Source organism: Cervus elaphus, chromosome 1 (genome assembly GCF_910594005.1).
Source record: "Cervus elaphus chromosome 1, mCerEla1.1, whole genome shotgun sequence".
In the NCBI taxonomy this organism is placed as follows: domain Eukaryota; kingdom Metazoa; phylum Chordata; class Mammalia; order Artiodactyla; family Cervidae; genus Cervus; species Cervus elaphus.
Window position 1 is genome coordinate 68496609 of NC_057815.1, and position 21833 is coordinate 68518441.

At 52.5% G+C, this 21833-nt stretch overlaps 1 protein-coding gene across 2 annotated transcripts; it reads left to right on the forward strand.

Moving 5' to 3' along the window:
- The first annotated feature begins 4907 nt into the window (after positions 1 to 4907).
- Positions 4908 to 15258, forward strand: SERPINH1 (serpin family H member 1). 2 transcript variants are annotated; one of them, XM_043907491.1, is made up of 6 exons: positions 4955 to 5063; positions 6580 to 6623; positions 9009 to 9664; positions 11128 to 11226; positions 11349 to 11581; positions 14238 to 15258. In XM_043907491.1, the coding sequence occupies exons 3-6, from the start codon at positions 9043 to 9045 to the stop codon at positions 14538 to 14540; spliced, it is 1257 nt and encodes a 418-aa protein (XP_043763426.1). In that variant the 5' UTR covers positions 4955 to 5063; positions 6580 to 6623; positions 9009 to 9042; the 3' UTR covers positions 14541 to 15258. The 2 variants fall into 2 exon arrangements, with proteins under 2 accessions (XP_043763417.1, XP_043763426.1); XM_043907482.1 differs by lacking the exon at positions 6580 to 6623 and having other exon boundaries at positions 4908 to 5063.
- Positions 15259 to 21833: the final 6575 nt, after the last annotated feature.

The following is a 21833-nucleotide window of genomic DNA, read 5'->3' on the forward strand; positions in this document are numbered from 1 at the left end:
TGTCAGGTTTTGGACACCCCACACATGGTAGATGCTCAAGAAATGTCTTCAGGTTTTGGGGTGAAGGGAGGAGGGAATGTCAACTGGCAGGAGGTGGGGTGGCAAGGAGAAGTCACACTCTCTCATTTTACAACTGAGAACTGAAGCGCAGAGAGGGAAAGTGACTACCCCAAGGCTTCACAGCTAATAAAGGGTGAAAGATCCTGGCTCTGGTCTGTATCCTCCCCTCCTCCCCTTGAGCCTGAGCCTGTGTACAGGTTCCTATCAAGCATGTGTGCCACGTGAGTGCATTTATGTTGCTAAAGAGTTAGGCAGACATGTGCACCTGTGGATTGCATGAAGGGGCTGCAGCGGGCAGGTGGACACATGTGTGTCTGCAGTGTCATGTGTCAGTGGGCACATCTCCTGGGCATCCTGTCAGGGTGTCAAGCCTGTAGGTGAAGGCATTGAGGCTGCCTTGGCACCAGGAGGACTGTAGGAGGGTCGGGGTGGGGCTTGCTCCGGGAGGAGGAGGGAGGAATCAAGTGTCGGCCCACCCCTCACAGGCCTCCCACCCTCCAACGTGGCAGCTCACAGGACAGCCCTTTGGGTCAGAAGGCCCCCACACTCCACGAGAGAGCATCAGAGCTTGCAGAAATTGCATTTCCCTGACTCATGCTTGGGACTGCGAGCACATTCTTGGCTTCTGGACAACATCTCAGAGAACTGCCGGTGGCAGCCCTGGTTTCCCAGGGAGAGGGCCCACCAGAGGCTGGTCATCCCAGCCTTTCTTGGCCACAGTCTGATCCTCTGTAAAAAGAAGAAAAGGATGACACTTCCTTTGAATTAACACCCTAGAATTAAAAGTGAGATACTGTTTAGGGTGCCTGGCCACAGTATTCAAAGTACCCCATGAAAGTCACCTCCTTATCCTTTCCCTGCCCCCACAGCCCATCTACCATGGACAAACAATTCAAATCCCAGTTCTAAGTGCAATTTGCTATAAGGGCTTGAACTTAGCCTCAGTTTCCTTGTGTTTAAAATGGAGCCATTCAACTTAACCTGAGAGTATTAAATATGATAATACGAACGGACTGGGCACTTAACATGTTAGTTTCTGTCCTAGAATTCTATAGGGTGAGGACTGCCTGGATCTAGCCACTGGGGCTAAAGACAGCTGTTTCTGCAATACCTGGTGGAACTGGGCCTGCCTACCTGGAAGACCCAGCTAGAGATTGTGTGGGAGAAGGAGGGCTGAGGCCCAGGGTGTGGGCTCTGGTCTAGATCCACCTCTGAATTGCTGTGTGACCTTGGGCAAATTGCTGGCCCTCTCTGGGGCCCAGTTTTCTTTTTCCTCTCTGTACAATGTGGTTGAAGTTGCATTCTATGGTTTTCTACTTCCTCCTGACTACACTGCTTGGTACCTAGGATTTCCATCTGAGACCCTGTCGAGGGTGGGGTGGGGTAGGTGGGCTCCTGCTGGGAGCGGGGACACAGGAGGAACACACAGCTGAAATGCTCAAGAGTTTCTCCGCATTTCAGAATCTTTCCTCCTTCGGAAGAGTGCTTTTTCCAGAAAGTGCAGACTGGGAGTGTGGGGGAAGGGCTGCAGTCAGCAAGGCCAGGGCTGGGCTCAGAGCTAAGAATACTGTGGCAAAGGCTCTTGAAACTTTTTTGCTGATGTTGGAAATTTAAAGGAGCCGTTGCCTTTCTTTCTTCAGGGAGGTTGCAGGGAGGCTGTGATTGGAGTCCAGCTACTCAGGCAGACACTTCCCATCACTCACTCACTGGCCATGGTTCATCGTGTGCCTTTTCTGGGCATACTCTGTGCTGGGTACTGGGGACTCAGAGGGAGAAGTCTCTGCCCATCCAAAATCACCAATGACATTCAGGGACATTATAGGGTGACGACACAGAGATAATGCAGCAGAATGCCATAGAGGAAGCTTCTGACCTAGTCTGAGCTAAGGTAAAGTCTAATAAGACTGGGAGAGGGTCTCCAGTGCCCTCCCCAGGCCTCAGCTTCCCTATCTGTATATGGAGGGCATTGGTCCTTTCTACTCTGACCTTCTAAGGTACTGGGCTTATCTAACAGCATGCCCCCTAGGTTCAGTCCCTGAGAGTTGTAGCACTCAGCTTCCTCCCAGAGTTCTGGTGAGGCCTCAAAGAGCAAAGAGTTTCGAGGAAAGGTGTAGAGCAAAGATAATCTCTGTGGGATTCGGACATCTGGACCTGCTGGAAATCAAGGCAAACATCTCCTTTCTATCAGCTTTGACAGACCCTTAGCTGACTGGCTAGGCTTCCCTTATGGCTCAGCTGGTAAAGAATCTGCCTGCAATGTGGGAGACCTGGGTTTGATCCCTGGATTGGGAAGATCCCCTGGAGAAGGGAAAGGCTACCCACTCCAGTATTCCGGCCTGGAGAATTCCATGGACTGTATAGTCCTCGGGGGCGCAAAGAGTCGGCTTTGACTTTCACTTCACTAGCTGACTGGTCAATTACCACCCGAAGTCCAAACTGAGGGTGGGATGGGGGTGGGGTAGAGGGTGGACGAGCCTGGGACCCAGGTGGTTTCCTCAGTTTCCTCGAATAGCTAGGACTTCTCCTTAAAAGCAATACACAGACGAGGCAGGGGGAAGTACATGAAAACCCGGACAGCCAGGTCAAAGATATGGACACCACCCTGAGGCTAAGAGAGTTTGTCAATGATTAGACCTGTCCTAAGAAAAGGACACTGGGCTGCCTACGAGGGAGGTGAGCTCCCTGTTCTTGGAGGAGCCTGGGTGCTTGCCTTTTTGGGATTCTTGCCTTTTGAGGTTCAGAGAGGACTTCTGCCTGGGGCTGCAGACAGGAACCCATGACCTCTAAGATGCCTCATAGTCCAGAGTCCTTAATATTTTTATTCTAAGATTCCTTGACTGTGAATCTTTAAAAATTCTTTAAATTTATTTGGCTGCATTGGGTCTTAGTTGCAGCACGTGGGACCGTCACTGAGTTATGCACAATCTTTCTTGTGGCACAAGGACTCTAGTTGTGGCGGGTGGGCTCAATAGTTGCCGCGAGGAATGATGGATCTCAGTTTCCTGAACGGGGATCGAATCCTTGTTCCCTGCATCACAAGGTGGGTTCTTAATCACTGGACCACCAGGGAAGTCCCTGACTGTGAGATTTAACATTTTAGGATTCCTTAGATGAATTCAAAGATTCCACAGGAATATCATATTCTGTGATTACCACCTTAAGGTTCTAGTAATCTCTGATTCTTTAACTTTGATTTGAAGAGACTAAAGCTCTTGGGATCTAAGATTTCCCACAGTCCTTGTAATCAGACTGTGAACATCAGCAGCCTAAGTCAGACTGATAAATTAGTTACCACCACCACCTGGCTGGGGTGACCAGAAAAGGCCCTCCAATCACCTCTGCTGCTAGAGACCTGAATGATTCATCTGCTGGGTGCTGGGCTTCGTTTACTCCCCAAGATCCAGAGATGCACCTGGAAGAAGGAGGATACTCAGCACAGTTTGTTGACCGACTGAATGAATGAGTGAGCGAACTGTCTCTATTCTGTCCCTTCCTCTCCATACTGGGCCCATAGGGTTGTCTATGATTTCCCTGTTAAAGATTTAGGGCGGGGATGTCCTAAATAATCTGCCTTCTCAAGTTCCCTACTAAGATACGTATACCCTCCTAAGAGGGCTTCCCAGGTGGCGCTAGTGATAAAGAACCTGCCTGCCAGTGTAGGAGGCGTAAGAGATGTGGGTTCGATCCCTGGGTTGGGAAGATCCCCTGGAGGAGGGCATTCTCCAGTATTCTTTCCTGGAGAACCCCCAAGGACAGAGGAGCCTGGCAGGCTACAGTCCATGGGGTCACATAGAGTGGGACACAATTGAAGTGACTTAGCGCGCATGCACGGACCCTCCTAAGAATATTCATCCCAAGATGAATATCCCAAGGGCAGGGACTTTGCCCTGTTCTTGGCTGGGTCTTCTGCACCTGGAACAGAAATGAATACCCCAGCTTAGCTCAGAGCTCTAGAGGCTATCAGTTGTGGGAGGGTGGGGGAGAGGAGCTGATAGTGAGACCTGTGGGAGGGGATTCAGATAGGGAGGGGGTAGGGATGACCAAGGAGAGAGAGACGGAGACAGGCAAGGAAAGGAGGCAAGGGATGACATTTCACAAAGGAACTGAGGCCCAGAAAGGAAAGTAACTTCCTCAGGGTCACACAGCATATTACTTAAAGGTCAGCCAGGGTATTCTCCCTGTGCACCCCTCCAGGCCCAGCCAGACCTGGTGTTCCCGAGGTGTCCCCAAGACCTTCCTGGGGGAAGGTCAGGTACAGGAACTGGCTGCCACTCTTCCCGTCAAGGTGGTCACTGAGCTTGAGCTCCAAGGTGTTCAGGATAAGATGGAGACGGGTGCTGCCTCCCAACCTCTGACCACCTCCCCTGAGAGGAAGGAGAGAAGGTGGCTTGTAGGCGGGCCCAATTTCGGTTCGAGAATGGAGGAGTGGATGCACCTGAAGGCAGATCCGCTGTCGGGATAGGGGAGCTGGACGGTGTGAGATCAGGGATAAGCCGGCTTGTGCAAAGAGCCTTGGGGTGTGGCGGCTCCTCTCCAGGGAGTAGGACCCTGAAGCCCCGTGTCTAAGCGATCCGAACTCCTACTAGGGAGCCTCGTGTCCCCTTCATCTAAGCGGTCCGAACTCAAGAGTCTCAACTGAGTGAAGGATGCCCGCTCGCTCCGCAGTCGTGCGTGCCCCGGGGCGCCCAGCACGGAGCTCCCGGGCGCTGCGATCCCGTCCGATAAGCAGGGCAGTAGGACCCAGGGGCCGGGTGACTGCCTGCAGAAGGAGGGGGCGGAAGCCGGGGTGGTTTGGGGGAGGTCTTTGGCTTTTTTTGGCGAGGCAGGGGCGCCCTCCGGAAGCTTTTCCAACTTTCCAGAAGTTTCTCGGGACGGGCGGGAGGTGGGGTGGGGGAACGCCATATATAGATCTGGAGCGCGGGGGCGCGGCGGAGAGTGGAATCCGTTCGCGGCTCCAGTGTGACACTGTGACTGCGGTCCCGGCGCCAGCCCAGCCCGGCCAGGTGAGGGGCGGGGGCGGCCGGGGGGAGCGGAGGGAGTTTTTTAGGGGGGCTCTAGGGAATGAGAGGGGAGAGGCGCCCGGGCGAGGGTTTAGGGGCCAACGAGAGCCACAGACTGAGCCCGCAGACTGGAGTCCCTGGAATTTTTGGGGGCAGCTGGAGAGTTGGAGACGGAGACTAGCTGGTGACGGCCGAGAAAGCCTGAGGGCCACCGCAGAGATGGAGCCGGGATGGGCAGTCCGGACACTCAGAGGGCCCGGGGAAAGTGCAGGGTTCCCCAGAAGTGTGGGGCTGGAGTGGTGGTGGCCAGGAGGGAACAGGGAGGCTGGGGGCCACGATGCTGAGGCTCCTCTCTCTGCAGGGCCAGGAGGGAGGATCCGGTCTGCAGTCCCTTCCAGCAAGAACAGGGAGGCCAGGCTGGTTTGCATGTCCCCATGCTTCCAGTTGTGGGTTGAGGCCCAAGGGCCAGTGGACCAGCCTCCTCACAGGCTTGACGGGGGGCATCTGAGCCTTCTGAGGAAGGGTAGCGGGGAGAGGAGGTGAAACAACCTTGCCTTTTCCTGGGGGCTGTCTTGGCTTTTGGGGTCCCCACGGTTTGGGAGGAGTCACCCACCGCGGCTCCATTGCTGATCAGCAGCCTGTATGCGTAGGTGATGGCAACTAAAAGAAAAAGAGGGACTTGGCCAGCACCAGTCTCCCCCACCTCCCTCCAAAAAGAGGCTGAGGAGGTGACCAGGTCTGCATCCCCCCAGAGAAGGGAGGGCGGCCGGGGTGGAGGGGGCTCCCTGGAAGGCTTTTGGTCGCCCGCTCTAATCCTGTCCGCCGCCACCTGGTTCCTGGCGTCACTGCAGCGTTAAGGTTACTTCAGAGGCCGGGGTTCCCTGCCCCCAGCTTAGGGACATTCCTGAGGTGACTGGAGTGGAGGGAGAAGAATGAAACCGGCTTCCAGCATGGCCAGAAAGCCTGGCCCCGCCTCTTCCAGGGTTTCCTGCTGGTCCCCCTGGTCTGCAGGGCCCGGATGGAGGCCGCAGGAAAATCTAGGGGCTTTGGTTCCCTGGAAGTTGCTGGCTGGGACCACACCCTCGTGCCCTCAGACAGTTCATCTGCCCATCCCCCCTTCCTGAGGCCTCCTGGTCCCCTCCTTTTGTCTCTGGGCACTGGGATTCCCAGCAGAAATGTTATTTTTTAAAACTGGCTGTAACCGGACACTGAATCCAGCCCTCTGGAGGGGCTCTGTGGGAGCTTCTGGGAGGAGGGAGCCCTGTGTTAGGAAGCCCGACCCCCGCAGATCCTTGAAGCATGGAGGTGCTCCCTGTCTCTCTCTGGCCTTAGTTTCTCCCACTGTGCAGTGATGTGGATGACCTCTGAGGTTGTAGATCTGGAGTTGGTTGTGGCTTCCTTCTGCCAGGGGCAGAGTAGATGGGGGTCCCTTAAGCGGGGCTGGGCCTTCCAGGCCAGTCCTCAACCACCACCCAGCTCTGCCCTACCCCGTCCTCCTCACTCTTCTGCTTTCTTTCAGAATGAAAAAGGCAGGCCTTGACCTCCCCCTGAGGCAGTTTCAAGGTACTTTTAGACCTCCTCAAGTGTTTGAGACCCTTTCTGGTACTCCCACCCCTCCCCCAATCTGCTTCCCTTCCCTCTACTTAAAAAACCTGGAATCCAGTCTCCTTCCGGCTAGCTGTGGGCACAGGCCTTGGTTCTGTGATTGTATATTTTTCTTCGTGGGACCATAAATCATCTAACCTTGGCCTCAGGGCTGGGATTTTTCTGTGGCAACAGGGGCTGGGCTGTGGGAGGCTGGCTTGCTTGCAGTGACTTGCCTTCCTCCATTCCTGCCACTGGGTTAACAGCCCTTCACCCTCGCTACACGTCTCCCTGCAGAGTCTCCCTGCAGAGTCTGATGTTGCGGGGTTCGAAGCTAGGGCCAGAAAGGCTCCTTGGCACCCCCCCGCCCCGGGACCTGAACCCAGGCTTCCGGCTTCTCGGGCTGGAAGCCCCCCTCTGCAGGCGGGTGGAGATAATTCAGTTTCCAGCCTGCCACGTCACCCGGAGCCGGCAGTAGGAACAGGAGCGCAGCTATGTGGCTGCCTGAGGAATCCCAAACTAGTCATTTGGAGCTTTCTTGAAAAGCCCCTCCCAGCCCTTTGAGGTTCTGGTTGGCTGGGGCTGGGGGTGGGGGCTGTCAAGATAGTGCCTGCCACGTGGCAGGACTGTGAACTGGGCTCCTAGATTATCTCTCCGGGGGATGCTGGTGACCTCTGCAGAGGTCCAAGCTCTGGCATCCGCTGTTTGGACTAAAGGCGGCCTTTGAATAGGATGACCGTATGCCTGTTGTCCTGGCATAATAATTAGTAGTATTCCCACTTTACTCTCTTAAGTGTCCAAGTGTCCTTATTTGTACAATAATTATATAGGCCCTCTGCCTTTGAGGCTCCAGGCCTGGTGGGAGGAAGGTGACCTGGCCCCAGAGATATTCTTTGGGGTAAAACTATCTTACCTCTGCAATCCCTACTTTAGGCTACAGTTCTCTTTGGTACCTTCTCCCAGGCAGTTGTGGGTCTCGGTGGCCTTCCCTCCTTCCCGAATACTGAGGGTCGTTCCCCAGGATTCTGAGTTTCCCACCTTGAGGACCGCGAGTTGGGATCTGCCAGTGCAGTGGGATCCCAGCTTCTAGCACAGTTCCTTCCAGTCCTTTTCTTTGCTCTGTCATCTCGTCTTGCTTCGTGCTGCCTGAAGGAGAGGCGGAAGTCACCTCAAAGCGGGGCGAGTGTGGAAATAAGTCCATGTGGAGAGACTGTCCTGATGGAAGGCCCCAGAGAGGGGAGGGGGCTTGTCGTAGGAGACACTGGGACAGCTGTGGTGTGAGGATGGCAGTCCTGAAGCCACAGTGTAGATGGGCATGTGTGGCGATCCTGCCGGGTGGGAATGGGAGGGCAGAATGGAACCTGAGGTGGCCCCTGCTTTCTGGGAGACTGCATACACATCTGGCCACCAGCCTCTGGTGAACGGGAGGGGGTGTCAATGTTCCTTTGAGTTGTAATGTGCCCTGTCCCTTAATATCCTTCCTCTCAGGAAACCTACTCCACCTCCTATCCCCCTCCTGCTTTTGTCCTGGGGATTTCCCATCCGCTCGAGGGGTGGTGGGCAGGCACGTCCTGCCAAGACAGAGGTCTTGGAGACCAAGACCCTTAGAACTTGGAAAATGGGAGCCCGAGACTCAGTGAGGGGTGAACACACACACACATGCACACTTTCAGACTGAAGGTCACCCTTGGGGCAACGGAGTAGAGCATCTGGGCTCTCTTATTTAATCAGTGAACCTTCCGGTGACTCATTAACATCCCAGCGCAGAAGGGAAGGCATGGGGGAGGAACACTGCATTTCCCACCTGACATCCTCTGTCCAGGCCCCTGAGATTCATATGGACCCTCAGCTCGTCTGCCACTTCCCCCTACCCACTGGAAAAGGGCCCCACGGTTGTAAGAGATTTGAGCTAACCTTCAGCAAACTGAAGGGCCCAGGTTTGGCCAAGCGGCCCTGGTTTCTGTTCATTCAGGAATAGCTTAGGCCTGTTGTGTGCTGGGCACAGGGGACTATAAAGGGAAGCCAGTGTTTCCTGCCCTCCTGGAGGACACAGACCTCCAGGTCTGTGATGGAAACAATATGTAAAGACACATGAGTGTAAATGTTAGGTTCAGTGTAAGAAATAAATAGGGCTGCGGTAGCTATTTGCTTGCTTTAGATGAGGAGTCAAAGAAGGCCTCTGAGAGAGTGGGCAGATGGAGAGCCCCAATTTGGGCAATCTGGAGTTAGGTCTGGGCTCCCCAGAGCTCTGGACCCTCCTGCTCCCATCTCCAGGGGACTTGGCCGCAGCCAGAAGGGTGGGGATTGGTGCAGGGGAAGAACAACTGGGGCTTCAGGGGTGCCCTCTCTCTGCCACCCTCATAGGTCCTCCTCGGTGCTCACAACCCACCTCCCAGCCATGCATGCCCTCCTGCTCATCAGCACCATCTGCCTCCTGGCCAGGGCCCTGGCCGCTGAGGTGAAGAAACCTGCGGCTGCAGCAGCTCCGGGCACCGCGGAGAAGCTGAGCCCCAAGGCGGCCACGCTGGCTGAGCGCAGCGCCGGCCTGGCCTTCAGCCTATACCAGGCCATGGCCAAGGACCAGGCGGTGGAGAACATCCTGCTGTCACCCGTGGTGGTGGCCTCGTCCCTGGGGCTAGTGTCGCTGGGCGGCAAGGCGGCCACGGCGTCGCAGGCCAAGGCGGTGCTGAGCGCCGAGCAGCTGCGCGACGATGAGGTGCACGCGGGTCTGGGCGAGCTGCTGCGGTCGCTCAGCAACAGCACGGCGCGCAACGTCACCTGGAAGCTGGGCAGCCGCCTGTACGGGCCCAGCTCCGTGAGCTTCGCAGAGGACTTCGTGCGTAGCAGCAAGCAGCACTACAACTGTGAGCACTCCAAGATCAACTTCCGCGACAAGCGCAGCGCCCTGCAGTCCATCAACGAGTGGGCAGCGCAGACCACCGACGGCAAGCTGCCCGAGGTCACCAAGGACGTGGAGCGCACCGATGGCGCGCTGCTGGTCAATGCCATGTTCTTCAAGCGTGAGTCCGGCGGGGTGGGGCGGGGTTTCCTCTCCCCGAGGCCCCGCCCCCGGCGAGTCTGATCTATCAGTATTTCTGTGCCAAGCACCAGTCCTCATTAACAACTAACAACCCGTGGACATGGAGGGAGTCAGTTACAGAACTCTTTATACATGACAAACTAAGTTTAGCGAGGTGTAGTGTTGTGTCTGGGGCTTCCCTGGTAGCCCAGCTGGTAAAGAATTTGCAGTGCAGGAGACCTCCTTTAGGTTACTGGGTCAGGAAGATCCCCTGGAGAAGGGATAGGCTACCCATTCCAGTATTCTTGGGCTTTTGTGGTGGTTCAGATGGTAAAGAACAATGCAAGAGACCTGGATTCGATCTCTAGGTCAGGAAGATCCTCTGGAGGAGGGCATGGCGACCCACTCCAGTGGAGAATCCTGGTGGACACAGGAGCCTGGCAGGCTACAGTCCATGGGGTCGCAGAGTCGGACACGACTGAGTGACTAAGCACAGCACAGTGTTGTGTCTAAAGGAATGGGACACAGATCCAAGCCCAGCCGAAGGACTCCACAGCATGTGTGTCATCACATCAGAGTGCTGTTGGTTGTGTTGGAATTAAATGCAGTAATCATTTCTGCCTCAGTAATGAGCTGGCTCCACACCTGTGATCATGCCTAATGCTCAAAGCAACTTTGAGGGTAGGAGGTGTTACCTCCATTTCATAGGTGAGAAAACAGGCTCAGCTAGGAGGAGAGAACCCATGTCCAGGTGCATCTTGAATTGAAGATTTGATTCGGGCTTAATGTGTACTTCTGAGTACCTATATGGATAGCACTGTACTGTCACAGGCTACTATGAGGATGAGGTGCCCCTGTTTGACAAATGAGGGGATCGAGATAGGAGCGGTGAAAGGTCCTGCAGCCTGCTGGTGACTGAGACTGAATTTGAACACAGGTCTGGATGTGACGTAGGTCAGGACTCAGGCCACTGTCACATACGCAAGGTTTTTGGGGTAATGTTTTTTGGTCATGGGGACAGGACTTGCAGACAAGAATTAAAGGCAGTCTTGGGGCATTCTCTGCTTCGGGCACAAACCTCAGCTGGCAGGGGGTGTGGGGAGTCTAGCTCAGCACATGTTGCCCAAATGCCTGGCAGGGGTTAGGGCAGAGGTGGACATGGCAGTGGTTGAACTGAGGGTCCTCCTTTTGATTGTATTTCCTGTCATGTGGAAACTGCTAGGCCCTGACTGTATGTAGAGAGCCATGTCTTCAGGCAGCATGTCCCCGTTCCTAAAGCAGGAACATGTACTCTAGGGGACTGGGTGCTCAGCGGGGAGGTGGGCTGCAGCCGAGCCCCAAAGACTGGAACGGAGGCCTGTGGCAGGAGTAAATCTTCCAGGATATTCAGTTGGGAGAGTGTCTTAACAGGGTAAGGGAAGCAGTGCATCTATTTCTGATCTTGTGTTCTACTTCCTGCTACAGCGCACTGGGACGAGAGATTCCACCACAAGATGGTGGACAACCGAGGCTTCATGGTGACCCGTTCCTATACCGTGGGTGTCACCATGATGCACCGGACAGGTAGGTGCCTTGCAGAGTAGGGTGGGACGGGCGGGTGGGCAATGTGGGGGCCCGAGGGTGCTTAGGGCCTGGCCCGCCCTCCCCCCACAGCATGCCCAGTACCCTTTTTGCTTTTCTCCCAGGTCTGTACAACTACTATGATGACGAGAAGGAGAAGCTGCAGATGGTGGAGATGCCGCTGGCGCACAAGCTGTCCAGCCTCATCATCATCATGCCCCACCACGTGGAGCCCCTTGAGCGCCTGGAAAAGCTGCTGACCAAAGAGCAGCTGAAGGTCTGGATGGGCAAGATGCAGAAGAAGGCTGTGGCCATCTCTCTGCCCAAGGGAGTGGTTGAGGTGACCCACGACCTGCAGGTGAGGGGAAGCCCAACTCAGGGGCCTGCAGGGCTTAGAGTTTTGGGGGGGGGGTCTCTCGCCAGCTCAGCAGGTCTGTCCTGAGCCCCTCTGGGGGTCTAGGCAGTACTGGCCTGTGCTGAGGGAGGTGGGCATGTTCCCTGCCTTTGGGAAGATGGTGACAACATCAATACCTAAGTATAATTGAGCACCTGCTGTATGCGAGGTATACTTCCTAAGCACTGTGTCTGTATGAAATTCTTAACCCTCAACACTGTATTAGATAGGACGATCAGCCTTATCTTACAGATGAGGAAAGTGAGGCTCAGAAAAGTTAAACAACTTATCCAGAGTCATACAAAACTCAGAAAAGTTTAACACCAAGCCATGTCCTTAATCTTATGCTGCGCTGCCTCTCGGCACAAGGTACAGGCATACCTCATTTTATCATGCTTTGCTTTATTGCAATTTTTTTTTAACCAATTTTTGAAGATTTATGGTAACCCTACATCAAGCAAGTCTGGCGCCACTTTTCCAACAACGTTTGCTCACCTCATGTCTCTGGGTCCCATTTTGGTAATTCTAGCAATATTTTAAACCCTCCACCAGCAAAAGATTACAGCTCCCTAAAGACTCAGATGATGGTTAGCATTTTTAGGAATAAAAAATTTTAATTAAGGTACACACATTGTTTTAAGAGATAATGTTGTTACAGACTTAATAGGCTACGGTATAGTGTAAACATAACGTTTATATGCATCGGGAAAGCAAAAAATTTGTGTGACTCACTTTATTGCAATTTTCACTTTATTGTGGTGGTCTGGAACCGAACCCGTAATATCTCTAGGGTATGCCCGGATACACTATTCAAGCTGGAGGATTGTTCCCCTTGCACTAGTAAGACTAATAATAGCTTTCAGCTCTGAGTCACTTGGCTGGAAACTTAACCAACCTGCTCAGCATCATTTCCCCCTCATGACCACCCTGGGTGATGGGCCGAAGCTCGGAGAGAAGCAGTGACTTGCTAAGGTTACCCTGGCTAGTAAGTGCTGGGGCTACAGTTGGTTCTCAGGTGAAAACTCGGGAGAGATTTTTTTTCCTTTGTTCAAAAGGGAAAAATTTCATCTCATTCCTCCCTTGGGTTCCAGAAATGGTTCTGTAGGAGATCCCTTGCCTGCAGAATTGATTAAGACTTGCAGCTGAGGGAGTGTGAAGGAGAACGCTTGAGATGAAATGGGGCTTAGACTCCAAGCTGGAGACGGTGGAACTTGTGTAGTCTGTGTGGTAGACAGTGCGAGGTTTCCAGAGAGAAGCCACACCCGTCTCCCTCCTGGGCTTGTCCTGACGCTCCCCCAGCCTGTTCTGCAGTTGCCATCACCTGACTCTCCTTCTTTCTCCCGTGTTTTTCTGGCACTGTGGGTGGACATGTTATCTACTACCCTACAGTAGATTGAGGTGGAAATTTCCAAGTGAGTTATTTGTGCAAAGTCATGGGGACTAGAATAGCTGGGCCTCGAATGCCTGTCTCAGGACACCCGGACTCTCAGGCCCCTAGGTCTCAGGCTGGTTTGGCCATGCTGGGGAAGTGCACTGTCCTCCAGAAGCTTGGGCCCTGAGGGGTGCTGTTCACTCAGCCAACAGTTCTTTACCACTGCCTCTTCTGCACTAAGAGCGGGGTGAGCCCTGAACATGGGCCCTGTCTTGAGGGACCACTGAGCCAGGTGGGAGAGACAGACAGGACCACACACTGATAGAGGGAGGCCAGGGGTGTGTGGCTCCAGTCTTGTGGGGCCGGGAAGGCTCCCCAGAAGACGTGGTATCTAAAGGGCCCTACAGAGACAGGGTAGACACAGAGAAGCTATTGAGGAGGCAGTTTCAGGGGAGCTGTTTAATGGAGAGCAGAGTGGTACATGCTAGGGGGTGAAACTGTGATGCAAGCACAGTTCCCAGGAAAGAGCTTGTCCTTGGCTTCCAGGGGCTGTGCAGAGCCTTGGAGAGAGAGAGAGAGAGAGTGTGTGTGTGTGTTAATTTTTGAAATACTATGGAAATATATTAAAATATATTAAAAATAGATTAATGTAAGGAACCCTCATGTATCCATCACCCAACATCAACCATCACACCCATTCCTCCCCCATCAGATTATCTTGAAGCAAATCCCAGCCTTTATATCACTCTGGAAAGGATTTAAGCCCCAGAGTGATGTGGTCAGAGCTGTCCTTAGGTCAGTCTTTTTCAAATGTTAGTGTGTCAAGAATTGCCTGGAGAGTTGGTTAAGAAAGGTTCCTGGTCCACCTGCAGACACTGTGATTCAGAGGCTCTGGGCTGGATCAGGAAATGTGCATTTTATATAAGCCCGCAGAGGAGGCCGATGCTGGCTGTCTACCATTCATACCACGTGTTAAGATTGCTGGGCGGGGCCAGGCATATATTCTGCCTTTCCCCCCTGAGTCTTGCTTTCCTCATCTGTGAAATGGTGACTGGAAGCTCTTGCAGGGCTGTCATGAATTAGGAAAGTGGTTTGCAGTTTCCACACCATGTCTGGCACATGGAAGGTGGCCAGGGAATGGTAACTTTTTCCCAGAGGAGAGGAGAAACAGTGGGTGGTGTGGGTGGAGGGTAAGGGTCTAGGAACTCTGCCTACCATGGCCTCACTATCATCCACCTGGTTCTACAGAAACACTTGGCTGGGCTGGGTCTGACCGAGGCCATCGACAAGAACAAGGCAGACCTGTCTCGCATGTCGGGCAAGAAGGACCTGTACCTGGCCAGCGTGTTCCACGCCACTGCCTTCGAGTGGGACACGGATGGCAACCCTTTCGACCAGGACATCTACGGGCGTGAGGAGCTGCGCAGCCCCAAGCTCTTCTACGCCGACCACCCCTTCATCTTCCTGGTTCGAGACACCCAGAGCGGCTCCCTGCTGTTCATCGGGCGCCTGGTCCGGCCCAAGGGCGACAAGATGCGAGACGAGTTGTAGGGCCCCAGGGTGGGTGTGGGATGGCAGGGGGCAGCGGGAGGCTCCTGAGACACATGGGTGCTATGGGGGTGGGGGAGCTGAGGTATCGACCTTGGATAATCTGTGGGGTGGGGGTGGGAAAACAGGGGGCTTCCTGTGTGTCTGAGCAGTCCTTCCCGGCCTGGATTCACTCTGCTTGGACACGGTCCCCCAGGTGTCAGGGTGCTGAGCCCAGAGACCCCGTGTCCCCTGGGAGCTGGGCGGTAGTCATCGAGCCCCGCTCTCAGTCCTGGGATCCAGCCTGCCTCAGTCAGTGTTCATATTTATAGCCCAGTGCTTTCTCATCTGTGAGATGGAATCGAGCTGGGGGTTCAGCCAAGCCCTCATGGAGTGGGGGCCCTCTTCCTGATATGACCACCACCTCAGCCCCCTCCCCAGCTCTCTCCCCATCTTCTCCTAACTTCCCTCATCTATAAAACTAGGTGCTGCAGCCCCTGGGACAGGTACTCCCACAGTGAGTCTGACCCCAGAGAAGGGGTTGAGAAATAGCTCATGGAGGGGGGTGGGTTTGGGCAGACTTTGTTCAGGCATCATGGGGATGAACATTGTTTTTTTTCCTTTTATAGATTTTCAAAAATGGGGAGGAAAGTGGGGAAATGAGCCTTTGTTGCTGTCAACCAAGAACTTATTTGTACAATTGTGTTTTTTTTTTTTTTCCAATAAAACTTTTCCAGTGAAATTTTGTTGGATCATGGATGACTGGATCAGAGGTTACCATGTCATTCTTCCCTGGGGACAAGGGCTCCTGTTAAGCTCTGTTTGCTACTAATAGTCCTTGTCAGGCCCCCAGATCCTGGCAGATAACTGGAGATAATACTGTGTGGCAGGCCCACTGTGTGCTGACTGGGGATTGTGGCTCTGGCTGCCCTGGAGAGGTGGAGGCTGCAGGGCTGGAATGACAGCACTGGTCCTGGAGCCCAGGGCTTTGCTGTCCTGCTGGCTTCAGGATCCCAGTCTTCAGCCCCCGAGGCTTTCCTTTCAATCTGACCTCATCCACATCCAGGGCCAGAGGGCACAAGCTCAGGCTGCCTGGCTGGGCAGGATCTTTTGAAGGAGCTTGTGGGGTCCTTGCTGTGTACTTGGGTTTGGAGCAGGAGCCAAGGAGAGTCCCGAAACACTCTTCACATTGGTTACCTCTTGTGAGCCTTGGGGCTCTTGGCATCATGGCTTAGGGAAGGACAGGGCAAGTGGGATGCACAGGACAGAAGACCAATGGGCAGCGAGGCAGAGGAACAGAGGAAACTGGATTCATGGCCCATCTCTGCTGCTTGCTGGCTGTGTGCCGTTGGGCAGTTTACTACCTCTCTCTGGGCACCTCTCCGGCTTCCTTTTGCCAACAACTCTGCCCTGGGTGGTATTGGTCTCAAAATGGAGTCCCTGCCTGACTGGGCAACCTAGGTGGAGTCCTCCAAGAAGTGAATGGGCTACAGAAGGGCCAGCCGATTCATTCTCATTATTACCACAATGCCACGGCTATTCGGAGCTCCAGGGCTGTTCTGTGTTGTGGACTCAGTAAATCAGATCTCTGCCCTCAGAAGGTTTCATCTAGAAGTGGAGACGTAGAGATAGTGACAAGCACGCTCAGTACTCACAGTGTTCCAAACATGCCACGCTTATTCTCCTGCGTCAGGGCCTTTGCACTAGTTGTTCCTTCTGGAAAATGATTCTTCTAGATCTTTGTGAGACTGCTTTTTTTTTGGGGGGGGGGGGCGGTCATCCAGAAATCAGTCTAAATGTCTACTCCACAAAGCATTCTGTAACCTCAGTATATAAGCAGCTCCAATTGTTAGTCAGTTGTTGTTCAATCACTCAGTTGTGTCCAACTCTTTGCGACCCTATGGACTGTGGCACGCCAGGCTTCCCTGTCCTTCACCATCTCCTGGAGCTTGCTCAAACTCGTCCATTGAGCCGGTGATGGCATCCAACTATCTCTTCCTCTGTTGTCGCCTTCTTCTGCCCTCAATCTTGCCCAGCATCGGGGTCTTTTCAAATGAGTCAGTTCTTCGCATCAGGTGGCCAAAGTATTGGAGCTTCAGCTTCAGCATCCGTCCCTCTGATGAATATTCAGGGTTAATTCCCTTTAGGATGGACTGGTTTGATCTCCTTGCAGTCCAAGGGACTCTCAAGAGTCTTCTCTAACACCGCAGTTCAAAAGCATCAATTCTTCAGTGCTCTGGCTTCTTTAGGGTCCAACTCTCACATCCATACATGACTACTGGAAAAACCATAGCTTTGACTAAATGGACCTTTATCGGTAAAGTAATGTCTTTGTGTTTTAATATGCTGTCTAGATTTGTCATAGCTTTTCTCCCAAGGAGCAAGCATCTTTTAATTTCATGGCTGGAGTTACCATCTGCAGTGATTTTGAGCCCAATAAAGTAAAGTCTATGTTACTTTGTTTTCTTGTTTTACTGACTCAGTGCTCCTAAATTTTCTACCTATTCATGGTCTGTCCCCACTACTAGAATGGAAGCTTATGAGAATAGGGACCATGTCTTGTTTATCTTATTTATGTCCTGCACCCAAATTCAGTGTCTCACACACACATAAGACACTCAAAACATGCGTTAGTAAGTGAAAGATCTGTGTTAGAAGGGCACCAGGGCTTTGGGAATCCAGAGGAAGAAGCCATGATTGCCATGGGGAGATCAAGAGAGATTTCCAGGAGGAAGTGACATGGTGTAAGTAGGCCTTGAAGGGTAAGTAGGCATTTCTTGATCAGAATAATGATTTTAATAATACCAGCTGATCCTACCTCTGTATTTTGCTTCTACTATGTGCCAAACACCATGTCAGTCACTTAAGGTTTTATCCCAGCCTCTTGACACCTTGGCTAGGTAGGGATTGTTCCCATTTTACAGATGAGATAACCAAGGCTGAGAGAGATTAAGTGATCCACCCGAGGTTCCCCAGCCAGTGGGCCTGAGCTGGGAAATGTTCCTAGTCAGTGAAGAGTTCTTCCTCCATGCCACATGGGAAGGGTTGGAGAGGAACTGGCCAGATTTTAATAATAAAGGTGTCTAACCTCACAGTCTCTATACGTTATCCCACTTAATCTCCATAATAGCCCAATTACGTGGGAAGTCTTCCTAATCCCTCAGGTATAGCTCAGAGATGGGGAGACTGGACTAGAACTCAGAACTCCTGGACCCAAAGCTCAGCCTGCAACAGCACCCCCAGCAGGTGGGCATGGGACAGTGAAGGAAGCCAGAGCTGAGTGTGGGGCTGCCCAGATGACACCAAGGGGGCCCTGAGGCCACCTGCCTCCGTCTGGGCACAGGTGGGAGGGTGGTGAGGGGTCCATGCTCCCACTTCACAGTGAGGGGTGGCAGGGCAGGTGGCGGAGGTGGGTAGATAGGTCAGGGTTGGGCTGGGTTGGACCAGCCTTGTCAGTGCCCCTGATGGCTCATCACAGCCCAGTGTGGAGCTTTCTTGCCACCTTGAGGCCACTGAAAGGACCTCTTTGCTATATCCACCACGATGCTTGTTAAGTCTCAGAGAAATGATGACCCTGCTTCACTGTGTGGGTCCTGGGTTTGAGTGCAGGTGTGAGGAGATGGGGATTAACTTTCTATTGAGCACCAACTGTGTGCCCAGCAATTCTGTGTAAAATCTCATTTAATTCTTAGAGCCTCCATCAGGGGTGGTTATTACTACTACCTTGGTAGCCCCAAGTTGTAGATGAGAAAACTGGGGCTTAGAGAATAACGTGACCTGCCCAAGGCCACCTAGCAGGTCAATGACAGATCCTGGCAAGTATGGGAGTGCAGGTCTGCTGGCTGTGGAGGAGAGAGGTGGTCAATACACACGAGGTCCTCTGGTTTATAGGAGGGAGAAAGTAACCAATGGGATCCTATATAATCTTTACTCCAGTTTATGTACCTGGGGCTCATTATCCTGCATCTTATGGAGGAGGAAACAGATTCCAGCTAAAACCTCACTGAAAGTGGGCCCTTGTCTGCCTGTGCCCTGCCACATCTCCAGACCCAGCACACCCCTGGCACATAGGAGGTGCCTAATAAATGCTCATTCAAAGGAAGTGATTCAGTGGGTCCTTTGGTGCTTAGTGGCAGAGACATTGGAGCCTGGCAGAACAGACCAGAAACCCAGGTCTGCCACTCCTAGCTGTGTGACCTTGGACCAGTTGCTTAACTTCTGTGAGTTTCAGTTTCCTCACTAATAAGATGGGAATGATAACAGTACATACCTCATAGAGTTGTGGTGATAATGAAATGAGAACGAATTTGCCCAGTAACCCATGGTACTTTGGCAATATGTGGCTGAGAAATATTAACTATTAAAAAGAGAAGGTAAGTAACTCAAGATCATACTGCAGAAATGGGATTTGAACTCAGATCTCTACAACTTTAAAGCCTGATTCTTTTTTTTTTAATTAAAATTATTTATTTATTTGGCTACATTGGGTCTTAGTTGGGCATGCAAGATCTTTAGGTGCAGCTCAAGAGCTTCTGTCTAATTGTAGCATACAGGCTTAGTTGCCCTGCGGCATGTGGGATCTTAGTTCCCCGACCAGGGGTCAAACCCCTGTCCCCCACTTTGGAAGGCAGGTTCTTTACCCCTGGACCACCAAGGAAGTCCCCTGACGCCTGATTATTTCTATTATGCCATACAACCTGGGGATTAGGCTGAGCTGAAGCAGTCAGTAGAGACTCCCCTGAGAAGAGGTGCTAGAGGTGGGTAGGAAAGGGAGGAAGAGGCCCGGCATGAACAGAGATGTGGCCACTGGAAGGGCCGTGGGAGCTTGAGACACAGTGAGAGGCCTGGGGAGTCAGGGGCAGGGGAGTGGTGAGATGGAGGAAGGCCTGGCTGCCAGGCTCTAGGCTGAACTGCTTAGAGAGGCTGGAAGGAGGGGCTGATGGGGAGGCCCTGAGGTCAGTGAATGGTTTATTTTTTTTCACTTTATCAGTGAATGTTTTTGCAGGAGCAGATCAGCTGGTTTTGCCTCTCCCACTCCTCCAACTTCCCTCCTCTCCCCAGAGCTTGACTTAAGCCTCCCCTGGACTTCCCTCCCTCTCCTTTTGCTCCTGCGGCCTCTTCTGCTGGCATCATGCCTCCCTCACCTCTGCCCATGGATGCCCTACTCATCCTTCAAAGCCTGTCTCAAAGGTTACTGACTCCCTGGAGACCCTCCCTGGGCCCTGTCAGAAGTCTGGCCATTTCCGCGCTCCCAGGGCCCTATAGAAGCGTCTCTGGGCAGCACACATCGAACATTCCCTCAAGATGCTCTTGGGGGTGGGGGGCGGTATTTGGACCTTCACTACCACTTGCTGTCACCTTTTGTCTTTCCTTTCTGTCATGGATAATGTCTGTTCAGCTCCTCCACATGCCTATCTCCAGTGTCTCATTTCTAAGGGGAGCGTACAGTCCACGTGTTCAGGCACGAGCTGACCCACCCGCTGTTTCAGCAAGAATTAGCAAGTGTTTTGACACTTCAAATACACCTACTGAGAAGTGGTCAGACTTTTCTTTTTTTCCCATGTCATTTCTCCATTAACCTAGTCTTGGTATAAGCCAGAGATGACAAACTCAGCAGGGGAGGGGAGAAGAGGCCGGAGAACAGGAGGGGAGTGCTAAGCTATGTTATATAACTTAACCAAGACGGAACTTTGATGCTGCAGTCAACAAATTACATTGTCAGTTTGTCAGTTGCATTCATGTCACTGCTAGATCTCGGGTGAAATTTAGGGCACTGATCTCAGGATGGGAATTAGAGGCCATATGGGAGGATTTGAATGACTTAGAACACCCCTAGCTCCACTAAATCCCCATGCTGCACAAGCTGCCTTCCCTGAAGACCTTGAAATGACCTTGTCTTGGAAGTTACCCTGCAAAGTGTTTTAGTTGTTTATTGCAGAAAAACAAACCACTCCACACTTAGTGGCTTAAAATGACAATTCGTTCTTTTTCACAGTTCTGTGGGTTGGCTGGGTGGTTATTCCACTGGTCTGGTCTGGGTTGGCTCTGGTGACTGCATCCACTAGATGCTGGGCTCAGCCGGAATGGCCGGGCGCTGAGCTTCTCTCTCATGTGCTCCTGCATCTCCATCTTCCTGGCATGGTGGTGGCCTCAGGATTCTCAGATGATGAAGGCAGGAGCTAAGCCTCTGAGGCCTGAGCTCTGCAGCTCCAATCATGTTGCTTCCATCTCATTCTGTTGGTCAAAGCAAGTCACCAAGCCAGCCAGGATTCAAGGCGTGAGGAAGAGACTCTACCTCTGGATGAAAGGAGCTCCAAAATATCATGGGCATGATTTCAACCTACTCCCCAAGGGGTGGCCAACCCTCTTCATGTCCCAGCCCCATTGTCTCTAGTACCATAACTGGATTTAGATGCTTTCCTGCCTCAGGGGACTAGTTCCAGAGTCAGATCAGGGAAGAAGTAGCATCCACATCAGAAGAATTGCAAGATTTTGCTAATTCATTAATATATCACCCAAAAGTCTGCATAATGTTTGTGGGGATATTGTCTGTGGGCGCTAGTCCTTGGACGGAGGAACATAATTTCCACTGGGATGGACTATCAATGTATGTTTACCTCAGATTCCAGAGTCAGTGTGCTAGTTTGAGCACCTAGGAGTGGTTTTCATTATTTGCTTAGTTGGTTGACAGAAACCTGGATTCAGCTGAGGTCTATGCTTGATATTGAAATGCCAGAATTCTTTGCTTTAACATAGAGGAAGGAATCCAGTGCTAAGGGAGGAAGCAATGTTGATGTGGATTTACCCTGTGTGACCCACTCATATACCACCCCCAAGCCAAGTTCCACAGTCCCAACTTCCTCTTAGACAGCCTGGAGGAAATTTCCTTCACCAAGGCATGGAGAAACACGTCAGTGAGGGGAGAATCTTTGAACATGATGTAGTACTTTTCTCTGCAGGCTAGGGATGCTAGTGAAAGACACTGTCACAGAAACGGACTCCATAATTTTAGTGGAAATGATGGGATCCCAGGGGAGCAGAGCACACACAGCAGCACTTGGCCACCTGGGATAGCAGATGCCAAGTGATACTCAGAAAGATCTAACCCGCAAATGTCTTTAGCAAAGACTAACCATTTAAGGGCCAAATAAGACCAAAGGGAATAGACAGGCAGCCTCTAAGTCCTCCTCAATCTGTGTAACAGAAACAACAAAGCAAAACCACAGACAAAACCCTCCAGTCCTGCTAGCAAAAATCTGATTTGATCCATTATGAAAGAGAACAGCCAAGCCCCTTGAAAGGAAGAGAGACCAGTAC

What these genes read in the sequence shown, in the direction of transcription:
- SERPINH1 (XM_043907482.1), top strand. Translation starts at nt 9,043, where the DNA reads ATGCATGCCCTCCTGCTCATCAGCACCATCTGCCTCCTGGCCAGGGCC. An exon ending in CAATGCCATGTTCTTCAAGC is followed by an intron (nt 9,665 to 11,127) that starts GTGAGTCCGGCG and finishes TTCCTGCTACAG; the next exon opens with CGCACTGGGACGAGAGATTC. An exon ending in AGGTGACCCACGACCTGCAG is followed by an intron (nt 11,582 to 14,237) that starts GTGAGGGGAAGC and finishes CTGGTTCTACAG; the next exon opens with AAACACTTGGCTGGGCTGGG.